Here is a 14,515-nt window from a genome sequence, read left to right as displayed (position 1 = left end):
ATTGTTAGGTTACATTATCATCACCGCCTAACAAGCTTCAACACATTTTTCGACTGGTATTATAATCACTGGTATCATTGTGAATACAAGATTTATTAGTTGTACCATTTGGGGACCAAGGAAATGACCTACTGCAAAACTGTCAATCAACAAGTTACTGCTGCATCCCACCTCATTGCATCCAATCATGTGTATCGGATTGATGGAATGCCAAGTTGAGGTACTTGCGCCATTGTCAAATTCTGCATCCAAAGCTTAATCATAATCATATTTTCTCCTTCACCTCACCAGCCTCCTCTCAGTGGTTTAACTCCCTTTGTCTGATATTGACAGAGAACCACATCTTAGGAGCTGATACTGTTACCGTGATGATCAACCAGGCAGACATTGGAGCCCAGGTAAACACTCCCTGTTATACATTGACTTATCGAGTTCTAGAGCTCTTGTAGTGCTCTCCTGTAGTCATATAAGAAGCAATTGCAGAGTTTGATGCATAACACATTTGAACTTATGTCACATAGGTGCGGGTGAGAGGATGCGGCGATGAGGCACTTTAAAAAAACTTGGGTGCGAGAGTGAGGGGAGGATATATATATAATTTTTAACATTATGTGTATTTGTGTGCATTTATGTATTTATATATATAATATAGATAAAAATGAACTTGATTAGGGTTAACTGAATCTACTTTTGGATAGAAATGGACCTGTGTGACACGGGTGCGGTGCCCTGTTAGAAGAGTCCGTGTGACATAGATTTGAACAAGATAATTTACCAAGTATATAGCTTATAGGATCTTGCGTGCACTCTCCTGGTCAGGTAGATGTACTACCATGTTTCCTGCAAGTCCTTTACCACACGATGCCAATTAATGGTACATTTCAGTGATCGGGTTAAACATGATTTAACCAAGCCTGTAGTGTTCTCCTCACTGGTCATTCAAAGGGAAGGGTTCAACTTATTCATTATTCTTTCTTTGCAGAAGACCAAGAATCTCCGTCTTGGGTGGCCCTTTCCCTCCTATATCCTGAACTGGGTGGATCCTTACCACAATGGAATATTCCATAATGAACTTCTGATTGAAGGGAAATCGGATGGATTTTCTAGTGGTTTTCCTTTTCTTTAAAAACAAGTTCCCTTTTACCCCTTCATCCTTTCTATCCTATTCTCCTTAGAGATTTTTGAGAATGGATCCTTTATTTGTTTCATCTATTCATGAATCTGCCTTAGCAGAAAGCGAGCTGTCCAGCCTTATCCACCCATTCTAGCTCAGACCTGCACATATTTCTTGTCCCTATCATGCAAAGGAACTTTCTTCAACATTATGCGCTCATATCAACTTCAGCATGAAAAGTCATAAATACACTCTTCGATCTTTAATATGCGAATCTAGAGTTCTCAACATGTCATAGATATCTCCTGACCTTGGATTTGATGTATCTCCAGCATGAAATGTATGCACTTGCCCATGCATCTCAACCCAACTATAACCTGTTGTTTTCTTCAAACCTCGATCTTTAAGCATACCACGTAGCCTTTGAACATCAGCCCACTTCCCAGCTTCAGCATACATGTTTGAGAGTAAAACGTAATTTCCAGCATTGGAGGGTTCCATATTTAAAAGTTGTGCTGCTGCAAACTCTGCCATCCGAGTCTCTGAGTTTATCTTACATGCTGAAAGCAATGCGCCCCAAACATGTGAATCAGGCTCAAATGGCATCATCTCGACAATCTTCCTTGCATCATCAAGACGTCCTGAACGCCCAAGAAGATCAATCATACAAGCATAATGTTCTTGCAAAGGCTGGAAACCATGCATGTTCATCATGCTTTCGAAGCATGCCCAACCTTCATCAACCAGTCCAGCATGGTTGCAAGCAGTCAGCAACCCAAGAAACGTGCGATGATCTGGTATCAATCCCATGCCATGCATTTTGGCATACAAGGACAAGCATCTATTCCAATCGCCACACATGGCATATATATTGATCATAGAGTTCCATAAGATTAAGTCATTGTCTAAAGTTGCTGACTCATTGAAAAGTTGTTGGGCTGACTCTATGTTTCCACATTTTGCATAGCTCACAAGAAGGGCTGTAATTAAAGAAACAACAGAGTTCAATCCATGTTTTACTGCACATCCATGCAAACCTTTCACTATCTGGAAAGCTGACACATGAACACATGCGGGTAATACATTGAGAATGGTGATTGAATCGATTACCACTTCTTCCTGCTGCATCTTTTTAAAGAGTGATAAAGCTTCAAAGAAATGATCATGGCAAACATATGCACTGATCATTGAACTCCATGACACAACTGTTTTATCTGTCAGTTTAGAGAATATATTAAATGCATTGACCAGTTTCCCACATTTAGAATACATTTCAATTAGTGAATTATGAACTGCAACTTCAGAATTCACCATGTTACGAACTGAATGAGCATGAATTTGCTTGCCTAGTTCTAGAGCATTCAACTCTGCTGCAGCTGAAATTGCACTAGTAATCGTAACATAGTCGGCTTCTACTCCTTCACTTTGCATCTGAACCAACAATCCTAGTGCCCCTTCAGGGCGCCCATTCTGGTTATACCCAGCAATCATGGCATTCCACAGGACTACGTCTCTTTGGGGAATCATATTAAATACTTGGCTAGCAATTTCCAACTCACCCAATTTGGCATACAGTGTGACAAGAGAAGTACCCACAGACAATTCTCTGTCCAAACCCTCCGAAACCGCCAAAAGGTGCACCATCTTACCTGCCCTCAAGCACCCAAGCTTGCCACGGGATTGCAAGACGGTCACTAAACTTCCCGAATCCGGACGAAAGCCTTCACGCCGCATCCTGCTGAAAATCTCCAAAGCAGCTGCGGCATCACCATTCTGATTGAAACCGCTAACCAATGTGTTCCAGGAAACCAAGTTTCTGACAGGCATGTCATCAAACAGTTTGCGTGCATCCTCCATCTCCCCACATTTACAGTACATGTCCACGAGGGCAGTACCCACAAAAACATCAGAATCAAGGCCTAGTCTAACAGCATGTAAATGACACTGGAGACCCACTTCCACAGCAGGCAGACAAGAACATGCTTTCAACACACAAGGGAGAGTGAACTCATCCGGGTACATGGAGGCAACCGCCATGTTCCTATAGTGCAAAAGAGCCCTCTCAAAAAACCCACAACTAGAACATGCTTTGATGAGGGTGTTCCACAGAACAAGATTTGGGCTCTCCACGCATTCAAACACTCTTTGGGAGTAGACATGGTCCCTTAGATTGGCATACCTTGCTACCAACTTGGAGGCTATAACGGGGTTTTGGTGAAGACCATATAGAATGAACCTAGCATGGACTTGATGAAGGTAGTGGATGGTGGTGCACAGATCCAACATAGAACTGACGCCCAGCATAGGCCCGGGTGCAGGGGGTCCTAGCCTCGGAGGAGTTTTACGCCGTAGGTATGACAGAGTGAGCCAGCGCCACCAGATCTTTGTGCCGGGTGAAGTTTCTTCGAATTATAAACCAAAACAAGAAAAGAAAAAAAAGTTTCAAGACAGAGACCAATGAGGTGAAGTTCAGAGCTTGGACGGAAATGAGTTGTGAGGAGAAGTTTGATGTGTGGGTTTGATGCATGCTTGTCTCAAGAACAGCATTTTCTTTGCAGGTTTGATGTGTGGGTTGAACAATGTAGGCTGATGTTCAAGCCAAGTGTAGCTTGCACTGCATTTTGAATAAACAGGGCTCATGATGCCACTTCTAGGCCAGTGAGCCCGAGCCCGAGCTCAACAAAAGCTTGGCGATCTCGTTATTATTATAGGGTAAGGAACCCGATCTGACTTCATGGATGGATTCAGCATGGTCAAAATAGCAGGAATAGAACTTTGGATCATAATTTTTTAAACATAAAAATGTATTCTGTTGATATTTGAAAATTTGGTAGATTGTAGCCATTGATTTTTGAATCCTTATAAAATCTGATATATACGTAACAAAAACATGATCCATTAGTTTCTAATAAGCTTAATATGTAGATCACATATGGAGGGTTACATGTATGAAATATTTGAAAAAAAATAAAAATATTACATTATTTCACTAGAGGGTTCTTTACCTACGAGGGTAGCAAACATTAACATGATCCAAATGTTAGTTTCTAGTAAATATGGAGGGTTACATGTGTAAAAATTTTGAAAAAAATAAAAATATTAAAGGGTTCTTTACCTACGATGGTAGCAAGCATTACCTTTATATATATATATATATATATATATATATATATATATATATATATATATATATAAAGAGAGAGAGAGAGAGATGGTTCATGCTGAGATGTAGGCAGCTATAGATGGATGATACGCTTTTAGTGGAAGATATATATAAAAAAAGCTTTTAGCCACAATTGTGACTGCTGCTAAAGAGTCTTTTAACGCCCTCCTTGCACGTGCATCATCCATTGTGCGCATGTTGGCTGTCATATGCTTGCTGGGGTGTAGGCAGCTCTCTCTCTCTCTCTCTCTCTCTCTCTCTCTCTCTCTCTCTCTCTCTCTCTCTATATATATATATATATATATATATATATATATATATATATATATATATATATAAGAACTCCAAATAAGAGAGCTAATGTGTGAACCACTGTTTTCATGGATTTTTTGCTCTTTTCTCTTGAATCTAACCATATGGATGTGATCTACCCGCTCTTGAATCATCCAGTTTTGATGAATAAATGAGATTTTTTAAGGCTTTAAGATCAATGGCTCATCATCCTCATAAATATTCAAATATTCAAAAATCATATTTTTTTTAAAAAATACATGATTCAATGGTTGATTCCTAATTCACCATGACAAGCACATCCACATGGTTGGATTGGCAAAAAAAATGTTGAAATGCCCATATTTATAGTTCTCATATTCTAGTGATAGAGAATATGAGAACTAGAAATATGGGCATTTCCAACAATTTTTTTGCAAATCCAACCATGTGGATGTACTTGGCATGTTGAATTTGCTAGGAATCAAACATTGGATCGTGTACTTTTTATGAAAAAATGTGTTTTTTTAATGTTTGAATATTTTTGAAGATGATGACTAATTGATTTTAAAGCCTTAAAAAAAATTATGCAACAAAATTGGATGATTCAAGAGCAGGTTCTTATAAAACCAAGTATGTAGATTGCAACCGTACTGTTGGATTCAAGAGAAAAGAACAAAAAAATAATGAAAATTGTGCTTCACACGTTAGTTTTCATGCATATTTCCAGTTCTCATTTCTAGTGACTCTCTCTCTCTCTCTCTCTCTCTCTCTCTCTCTCTCTCTCTCTCTCTCTATATATATATATATATATATATATATATATATATATATATATATATATATATATATATATATATATATATATATATATATATATTGACTACTAATGAAGGTAAGGAGCTATTCAAGATCGTGTACTATGCTTGGTTTTATAAGGTTAAACTCTTGAATCATCTAATTATGATGCATAAACAAGATTTTTTTAAGGCTTTAAATCAATAGCTCATAATCTTCATAAATATTCAAGCATAAAAAAATATATTTTTATCAAAAATACACAATCCGACAATTGATTCCTACAAATTCACCATGCTGAACACATCTAAATGGTTGGATATGCAACAAAAAAAAATATTGAAAATGCCCAGTTCACACGGAGTGAGAGCTAGTCGCGGTTCATCTTTTCATATCAAATCCATTGTTTTATAGTTGAAACAATGGAAAACCAAAGGTTTTGGAAACTCTTGATTCCATAGGTTTCCTACATTTCCCTTCTCCCAACCAGTTCCAAATCCATTGCAAATTAATTGAACCATGATAATTGCCTTAGATGCCTTCTTTCTTCCTCTAAAACCCTCATCACAATGGTCTTAGACAATTTTGGCTGAGTTAACAGACATTTAAGAAGAGAATGGGATCCGAATTTGATGAGTGATAAATTGCACCTGATCTCAATTCATCCATGACTGGGTTCTCCCCGATTGCAGAATTACTTGAAATATATGGAACAGCCCAAGAAGGAATAGGATGCACTCTGAGATTTGCTGTCAATCCAGATTTAGGACTTCCATTTGCTTGGTTTTATTCAGGCAACTCATTTGGCTTGAGCTGATTGGCTAGGACTAGACCATGGTTTAAAAATACGCCGAGTCAACCCCTTTATCATGTGAGTTGGCACAATTAAATTTGGTCGTGGTCTATTGTCTGCTCATCCCCTGTCGTCGTACCCCACTGAAATCATATTGATGCAAGTTATTATGATTAAATTTGAGGACATACATAGATGAATTTAGCATGGCCGATTTAATGGGAACAGACCATTGGATCGTATTCTTTGATGAAGATTTATGATTCTTTACATCACAAAATTGTGTTTTTTCAGTCATTGATCTTTTAGCCACCAAAAATTCCTGCACACAAGTCGGAATTCAGCAATTCAAATGTCAATCTTCACTAAGCGGATGATGCAATATTTATCCAAATTTTTGTCCCACGCAAAATTCATATTGAAGACTCAAAGCCCAGGGTTTCAACAAAATGTAACAACACCCAAATTGTCATTTTACTCTCTCTCTCTCTCTCTCTCTCTCTCTCTCTCTCTGCGGTTTTGCTGCATAAATGTAGAGGTACGAATCATTTTCATGAAAACAGAGAGCCGCATATTGTCACTCTCCCTCCACAGTCGTGATAACGTCAACCCAACTCCTTCACAGTTGTGGAAAGGTTGTTCAGGTACAGATGCGTGAGAGCAGCATGGTTTATGACGCAGTCAAACGACCCCACTTTCAATCGTACTGTCCTGAGCTGACCATTTGATGCGTTCCACTGCGTTTTCAACCTGCAATCAGCCAAAAGAAATACATCCTTACAAACCCTCCTCTATTACACCTCTTGTAGCAATCATGGATAACTTTATGATCCATAGTTACGGGAAGTGCCAACTTAAAGAGAGAAGTGTGCTTCCCTGGAAGCACACTTTTGAAGCGGAAAGTGCCAAGCCTCCTCCAAAAGGGGAAAGCGTGGGGGAGACTCGCTTCCCAAATCGTTTCCCCCTCACTTCCATTTTGTTTCTCACTTGTTTCCCTTTCTATTCCTACTATTGTTTCTTCCTTGCTTCCCCCTCACTTCTCCTTTGTATTTGTGTTTTTTATGTTATTGTTTATTTTTATCACTTTTCTTGCTTTTTCCTGGCTTTTCATTCGTCTTCTTAATGTTTCCTTTTTAGCTTCCATAATCGCTCCCAAAACGAATCTTGCTTCACACTTCATACTGCTTTTTAACACTTGTTTCCCGCTTCCACTTCACGCATCACTTCCCGTATCCATTTTGCTTCTTGGAAACTATGATATGATCCTATTCTTTCATGAAATCACTGGTGTGATAATTCTAATAGTGCTACAGTTAATAACAATGTTCACACCCAACCACGTGTATAACATGGGCACGCACTAGTGTATGTACGTGCCTCCTTGTCCCTCCTTATCTCAATTAGTTCAGGCAGTGAGTATAATCAAAATCACACACAGTACCTCCTTGTCCCAATTGGTTCTGGCAGTGAGTATAATCAAAATTATGGTTTGCAAAGTAACTCCAATAATCATTCCCCACCAAATTCCCTGCAGGAAAAACAATCAGCAGGTGAATCAATATATGGCCTCAACTGAACATGATTGAAAAGGCGGGAAGAGAATCTTACAGAAGCCCCCAGACCAATTTTAAAGCCCAGGACACAGCCTATGGGAAGGCCAATTAGGTAGTATGTAGCAAGATTCACATAAGCAACTAGAGCTTGCCAGCCACATCCTATAGCAACACCTGCACATTTGTTTTTCAAGGAATCCTTTTCATTTCTCTTTAAATGTAACAAACGGTAAAAGTTTCACAGCACATACGAGGGAGGGCCACATGCAATGTGATGGAACACTTTTAGTCTACTGCTGCACTTGATCACCCACTATCTTTGGATAGCAGATCAGGTGCAATCACATTACACACTTTAGTGTGGTGATGCACCTGATCTGCCTTCCATCTTTTGTTGAAACCCACCGCTGACGGGCTGTACCCCAGACATGGAGGGTAGTCAAGTGCAGCAGCACACTCAAAGTGTGATTGCACCTGATCTGTAGTAGGGCCTAACCGTAGATGATGGGTGATCAAGTGTCGCAGCAGATCAGGTGCAATCACATTACTGTATCCCAAAGATATTGCAGGGTGATCAAGTGCAGCAGTACACTCAGTTTGCACCTGAATTTGCCTCCAACCTCTCTCTCATGTGGTGTGAGTGCTTGTGTTTGTGAGTGCCTGTGTTTGTTCGTGCATGCATTCTCCATGCAACAAAAGGTGGACCCAGCTTGAGTAATTGGAAGCCAAGTACTAAGGTGCACACACCTGATAGAATAGGTTGGACTCCATTTAAGAGAACAGATATTGCAAGCAAGGGAGTCATGGCAGAAACGGCAGCTATCACCTCCTCAGTGCTTGTGAAGGCCAAGCTCAATTGCTTCTTGAGAATCAAAACCAAGGCACCCAGGATCAAGCTGATCAAGATGGAAGTTGCTGTTACCACTACCACCGCAAACTTGGCTGTTCTTGGCCGGAGCGCTCCAAGCTCATTGCCAACTCGGACGCTGCATGTTAGACCCATTTTTATTATTGAAAGTTACCTATAGATGAAACTAGGGAGAGGAGAGCAGATTCGGACATAGGGCCCAAGTACTTGGGAAGGTACTGCATCCCCTCACAAAACACAACACGTGTCCTCTACATCACCCGTGCAGCTTAGATGTCATTAAAGAGGTGTTTGTTTCAGATGTGAGAAACAGAAATACAAATCTCACTTGGTTTGTGTTTCACAAAGGAAACTGCCCATGGGATTTCATGTTAAGTAGGAAAAGGAAAAAATTAATGACATTTACATGCAAAAAGGTACATCTGCATTTATGAGAGGACAATCGTTGCTTCATGATTAAAAAAAAAGTCAAGTGAGACCCACATGCATTCATTAAAAAATGCTCACAATGAAAAACGTGATAGGAAAACTTTTCTCCAAGACAAAGGTATGATCCCACTTTCATGTGAAATACACCGTCAAAGAATTGTTTATCTTTGACCATTTTCCCACAGAATTTGTGTGTTTGTTTCACTGTGAGAAAAGGAGCCATTTTCATAGCAAAGTGGCTCATTTTCTCTCCAAAACGGGTGAAACAAATGCCCCCTAAGGAAATCTTTTACAAGTCACTAAGCATCCCAGCGATCTTCGAAATCACGGGTATGTATAGGGATTTCTGTAGAAAATGGCTGTTGCATTTTGTGGGTTTAAGTACCTTGGCTAGATTCTTGGCCTAATCATTGGATGATGCCTCTAAAACTAAAGCATTTATGAGAAGAAAAACAACAAAATATAAAGTAGGTGTGCGATTGCATCACCTTGCTGCTGCAGCAATTCCAAGCATGACTTGCATGTCCCAATTGAGGTAATTCATGCTGAAAAAGAATGGAACAAAAAGTTACGAGCATGGAGAGTGAATATAGCTGTCTTTTAGGAGCACTTGTATCGATGTTGTCAGTATCGTTGCAAAGCCGTCTGAATCGGAAGTTTATTCCGCTTATTTTCATAAATAATTTAAAACATTTTTAAAAATATAGTATCATTTGAATACTTTTATGACACATGTCATCTGCTGCTTAAAATTTGGCAGATTCAATTGGAAGAAGCTCGGAATCGAAATCAGCTGATTCCCTAAATCATTTTGAAAATCAATCCAACACCATTTATACTACAAAAAGGGGAAAGAGAGAAACATTAAGATTGCTTGGGAGCCCGAGATGAGAGGGAATAGATAGTGGAGAAGAAAACAAGAGATGAGAGTTGATTATTAAATAGGATGTAGTTGGAAAATAGATGGACGGAGATCACCTCTGTCATCTCCACTCCCATCTTCCAAATACGCAATCTCAAACAGTGGGAGTTTAAAGATTCCCCATCTCACAGTTGGACCTTTCCAACGACCAAACTGCCCCTTATATCTGAATTTCACTAAATCTAAAACATTTGTAGAGATGATGGTTCATCCCTAACTTTAATGAGGAGACATTATGGTATTTCCCTGACATTTCTAGAAATATTTCTGCTATGCAAGAGAGAGAGAGAGAGAGTTAATCCTACCAGACGGAGATCGAGTCAAGCGCAACTTCTGCATCAGGAAGTAGACCAGAGATGAGGACCAGCCCCTGAAAGTACCATATCTCCAAGCTGCAATATGAAAGTTATTTGGAAACTCTTTTCAAGGGCAAAGTGGTCACTACAATCAACACTAGTAAAAACAGACGTATTATTCTAGTAAATTCTTCTTCGGTTTAATCAAGATGAATTGGAAGACCAAGCCATCATTGCAGTGTTGCCCATAGTTGTCAACAGCAGGCACTAGAAATGGTACTTGAGAGAAAGCTTAAAGTGATTCAGGTATGTTTTTTATTTGAGATGCTTATCAATAGGATTCTGACATATATTGATACAAGTTTTTAATAATCATGGATACAGTTTATAAAAGAATTAATATGGGCTTAGAAAATAATTATACAAAGCATATATATGTATATATATATATATGAGAGAGAGGGTAGCCGCCTACTCATTTGGTACCTACCGCAGCCTACTCCAAGTGAACAGGGGGATTTCAGGTTGTTCTTCCCAAATCTGGCCCGTAGATGTGTTCAGCATGGCACGATACTTGGATCGTATTTTTCAATAAAAAACGAGTTCCAAACTTTAGAAAAAATTATTTGTGCATCGGACATGCAAGAGTCTATTACTGTAAAATCAAGTACATAGAACACAATTTGTATGGTCAGATTTGAGAAAAATACAGAAAAAAGAAGAAAAAGAAACCTTTAAATGCTTGGTAGGTTGTGATAGGGATAGACTGGAGTAAGCAGCTACTCTCTCTCTCTCTCTCTCTCTCTATATATATATATATATATATATATATATATATATAGAGAGAGAGAGAGAGATAGATATATACATACATAACCAATCATTATTATACAATAACTTATTATAAGTAATATTTAAAAGTCTTAGGTATGGGATGGGCGTTTATGCATTTGGATGGGAAGTCAGGGCCTTTCAATTTTGTATTTAGAATGGATTTGGCTGCTGCCAATTCTTCAAATAAACTCGCATGATTCCATCCCAGCTACCAGATTCCAAAAAGGACCTTAATGAAACTTTGTACGGACTCGAGGGGCGGGCCCATTTAAGTGACCCGGTTCTCAGGTAAGGTTCCCATCATCAAATAAATTAAAAATAATAATAATAAATACTCTAGAAAGTGCTAGAAGAAGGAAGAGGGCGTGCGTACCATAGCATGAATGCAGAGGCGACAGTCAACTTGAAGTACGACCACAGCCCCTTGAAAGCCATGCCACTGAACCCTGTCCACGATTTGGAGCAGGTGGGACTCAGCAGAAGGTAGGCCGCGGTGAGCACCACAAGAACCCACCATGAGAGGCTGAGGGTCATGGCTGCCCCAAAGAGGCCGTAACCCAAGCGGTCAACCGCGAGCCATGTGAGCAGCAGGTGCAGGAAGAAGGTCCCAACGGCCATGTAGGCGAGGGGGTTGACTATGTTCTGAGCTTGGAGGAACCTCTGCATGGGGCAGTAGAGGGCAAAGGCAAAGAGCTGGGGGATGAGCCCCCTAGCATAGATCTGACCGTACAACGATATCTCAGCGGTTTGGCCGATTAACTTGAGGATGTGATAAGAGTAGAAGTAGAGGAAGGCGAGCGCGAGCGCAGTGAGCCCCATGACGATCATGGCCTTCTGGCAGATGATCCCCATCATGTTGTACTTCTTGGCTCCGTATGCTTGCCCACAAAGCGTTTGAACAGCACTCGCCATCCCCAACTACTCATCAGTCAAACCATATGAGAGGAGTAAAAAAGAATGATTTAGCATGCAAGCTCCAATGTTCTGTACGAGTATATATATATATATATATATATATATATATATATATATATATATATATATATATATAAGACATGAAAACCTACTAAATTTGCATGGTGCTCAATGAAGCATGTTATTAGAGTGTTTTTTGGAAACTCTGACAGTAAAGATATGATATATGCTTGTTTTTATAAGAATCAGTTCTTGGAGCATTTGATTCCAATGCATAGATAGGTTTTGATAAAGTTTCAAAAATCAGCGGCCTATAGTTTTTATACATTTTTTGAGGCTCCAAATACCATTTTTTCTATCCAAATTGCATGATCCAAGTGTCCATTTCTAGTAAATCAATGATGTTGAACACATCTATAGGGATGGAATTGCAAAAAAAAAAGCAGAAATTTAATAGCATGTTTCATTTAGCACCAGGCCCATTTAGTAGGTTCCCATATATATATATATATATATATATATATATATATATATATATATAGTCACTAGAATATGAGAACTACCATGTGAACATGGCATTTCCAACATTGTTTTTTGCAAATCCAAGTATATGTATTTAGCAGGATGAATTTGCTCGGAATCAACTGATGGATCATGTATTTTTTTGATGAAAAAATAAAAATGTTGAATGCTCAAATCTTTATGAAGATTATGAGCCATTGATTTTAGCCTTAAAAAAACCTGTTTAGGCAGCATAATCGGATGATTCAACAGCTGATTCTTATACAACCAAACAGGTAGATCACATCCGTATGGTTAGACTCAAGAGAAAAAAACAAAAATTCTAGGTTCACACTGTACTTCTCATATATATATATATGGGAAAAGTGTGAACCAAGTTTTTTATGGATTTTTCTTTTTTTATTTTGAAGTTGTTAGTAGGGACCTGATGTACATGCTTGGTTTTATAAGGAGTTACTCCTAAATCATCCCATTATGACACCATAAGGATGTTTTAAACCTTAAAAATTAATGGCTCAAAATTTTGGTGAATACATAAGCATTCAAAATCATATTTTTTTGTCAAAAAAACATGATTCAATAATAAAATTCTATCAGATGGAACATTCCTAATACATTTGTAGGTCAGATTTGCAGAAAAGAAACATAAATGTCTGGTTCTCATATTTCCAATTCACATATTCTAGTCCTGAAAACATGCTAACATGCTAAATGAAATATGCTAAACTGGTTTTTGAGGTTTTTTAATTTTAATTTAAAATTTTGACCATACAGGTTATTTACATGTTTGATTTTATAGGAATCAGCTGTTCTAGTGCTTGATTCAAATACATGGGTAGGTTTTTATAAGATTTGAAAAATTAATGGTGAAATTAGTAAATTGCAAATATGGGTTTTTTCATCGAAAACATGACCCTGGTGTCAATTCCTAATAAATTGACGATGCCGAACACATCTATGGGATCAGAATTATGGGGAAAAAATGAAAAACTCATTTAATTGCAAGTTTTTCTAACTCAATCACTACTGTGCATGACAGACTAATTACTTAATTACCATGATCCCGTACGCGAGACCTTGGATCCCAACATTCGCGATCGATGCTCCGGCCAGCTCAATCTCTCCAAGGTGCCCCGCAAACATCTGTGATGCAGCACTGAGCATGTAGTTAAAGATCATAATTATGATCGCGGGACCTGAAAGCTTCCACAGGGTTTTCGACTCCATAACCGACGCGACGCCGAGCTCCCGCCATTCGACCTGGTTGTTGGATAGGAGAAACTCAATGTTTGCAGGGTCCAGCCCTTGTTTGGCATGGGAATTGGCAAAGGAAAGCAAAGGCTCCAACTCTGCCCCACTTGGGCTTGACATGATCTCTTGAAGCAGAAGGATCGATATGGGGACAGCTCTTGTGCCGCTCAACTCGGTTCAGCTACTCTGCTGGCCAGCCAACTTGAAGTGTGTTTGCTCCCTCTAGGAAACTTAAAATGTACTTTGCAGTTTGCAGATATTATGAAGGTAAGGGTACTTGACTGTTGCATGGGCCGGGGTAGGTTTCACAGAGAAGGAAATCACGTGATTTTCCAACTACTTGTGCTGCACCTACGACGGCCGCCTAGCTGCTCACTGGAGTTGTTGGGAACGCACCTGCACCATCGTGCCAACGGCCATTCAAAACAAGCAATTTGGTCATATGGTAGGATCGCGGATCACGTGATATTTGGTATCACCAACCAACGAGAAAGGATCCTATCCTACAGTACATGATATGCTGTACGATCCTATGTCGGTCCTAGCCATCCATGTGATGATCTGGACTGTTAGGCTTAGTCCACATTATGTGTGTGTGAGAATGTGGACTAATCCTAACCATTGGTTGGTTGGGAAGGATCTACATACGATGGACCCTGTCATATGTCGTATGATGGGATCCCATGTTACCAGCGAACCCATGGGGATATTCCTTGTCTGCCACACGGACAGTCTGTTAAAAGTAACACTGGAACATATATATGCTAAGAACCCTTTGGATATCATT

General features: G+C 39.2%; 1 protein-coding gene and 1 pseudogene across 1 annotated transcript; both read right to left on the bottom strand.

The window, feature by feature from the left end:
* Positions 1-1,354: 1,354 nt before the first annotated feature.
* On the bottom strand, positions 1,355-3,418 carry LOC149834325 (pentatricopeptide repeat-containing protein At1g11290, chloroplastic pseudogene; annotated as a pseudogene).
* Positions 3,419-6,819: 3,401 nt separating this feature from the next.
* Positions 6,820-13,848, bottom strand: LOC149834324 (protein DETOXIFICATION 41-like). Its single transcript, XM_090009343.1, has 8 exons — positions 13,534-13,848; positions 11,414-11,958; positions 10,216-10,302; positions 9,477-9,533; positions 8,439-8,677; positions 7,747-7,865; positions 7,580-7,666; positions 6,820-6,888 (listed from the first exon to the last, which is right to left on the bottom strand). The coding sequence occupies exons 1-8, from the start codon at positions 13,846-13,848 to the stop codon at positions 6,820-6,822; spliced, it is 1,518 nt and encodes a 505-aa protein (XP_089865469.1).
* Between the last annotated feature and the right edge of the window lie 667 nt (positions 13,849-14,515).

Source organism: Nuphar pumila, chromosome 6, assembly GCF_984573655.1.
Source record: "Nuphar pumila chromosome 6, dmNupPumi1.hap1.1, whole genome shotgun sequence".
Taxonomy (NCBI): domain Eukaryota; kingdom Viridiplantae; phylum Streptophyta; class Magnoliopsida; order Nymphaeales; family Nymphaeaceae; genus Nuphar; species Nuphar pumila.
Note: the sequence above shows the minus strand (reverse complement) of the source record. Positions and strands in the feature narration are given on the sequence as shown.

Coding starts and splice junctions, on each gene's coding strand:
- LOC149834324 (XM_090009343.1), bottom strand. CDS start 13,848: ATGTCAAGCCCAAGTGGGGCAGAGTTGGAGCCTTTGCTTTCCTTTGCC. Junction 8,678..9,476: donor GGAATTGCTGCAGCAGCAAG/GTGATGCAATCG, acceptor TCTAACATGCAG/CGTCCGAGTTGGCAATGAGC. Junction 7,866..8,438: donor AGTCCAACCTATTCTATCAG/GTGTGTGCACCT, acceptor ACAAATGTGCAG/GTGTTGCTATAGGATGTGGC.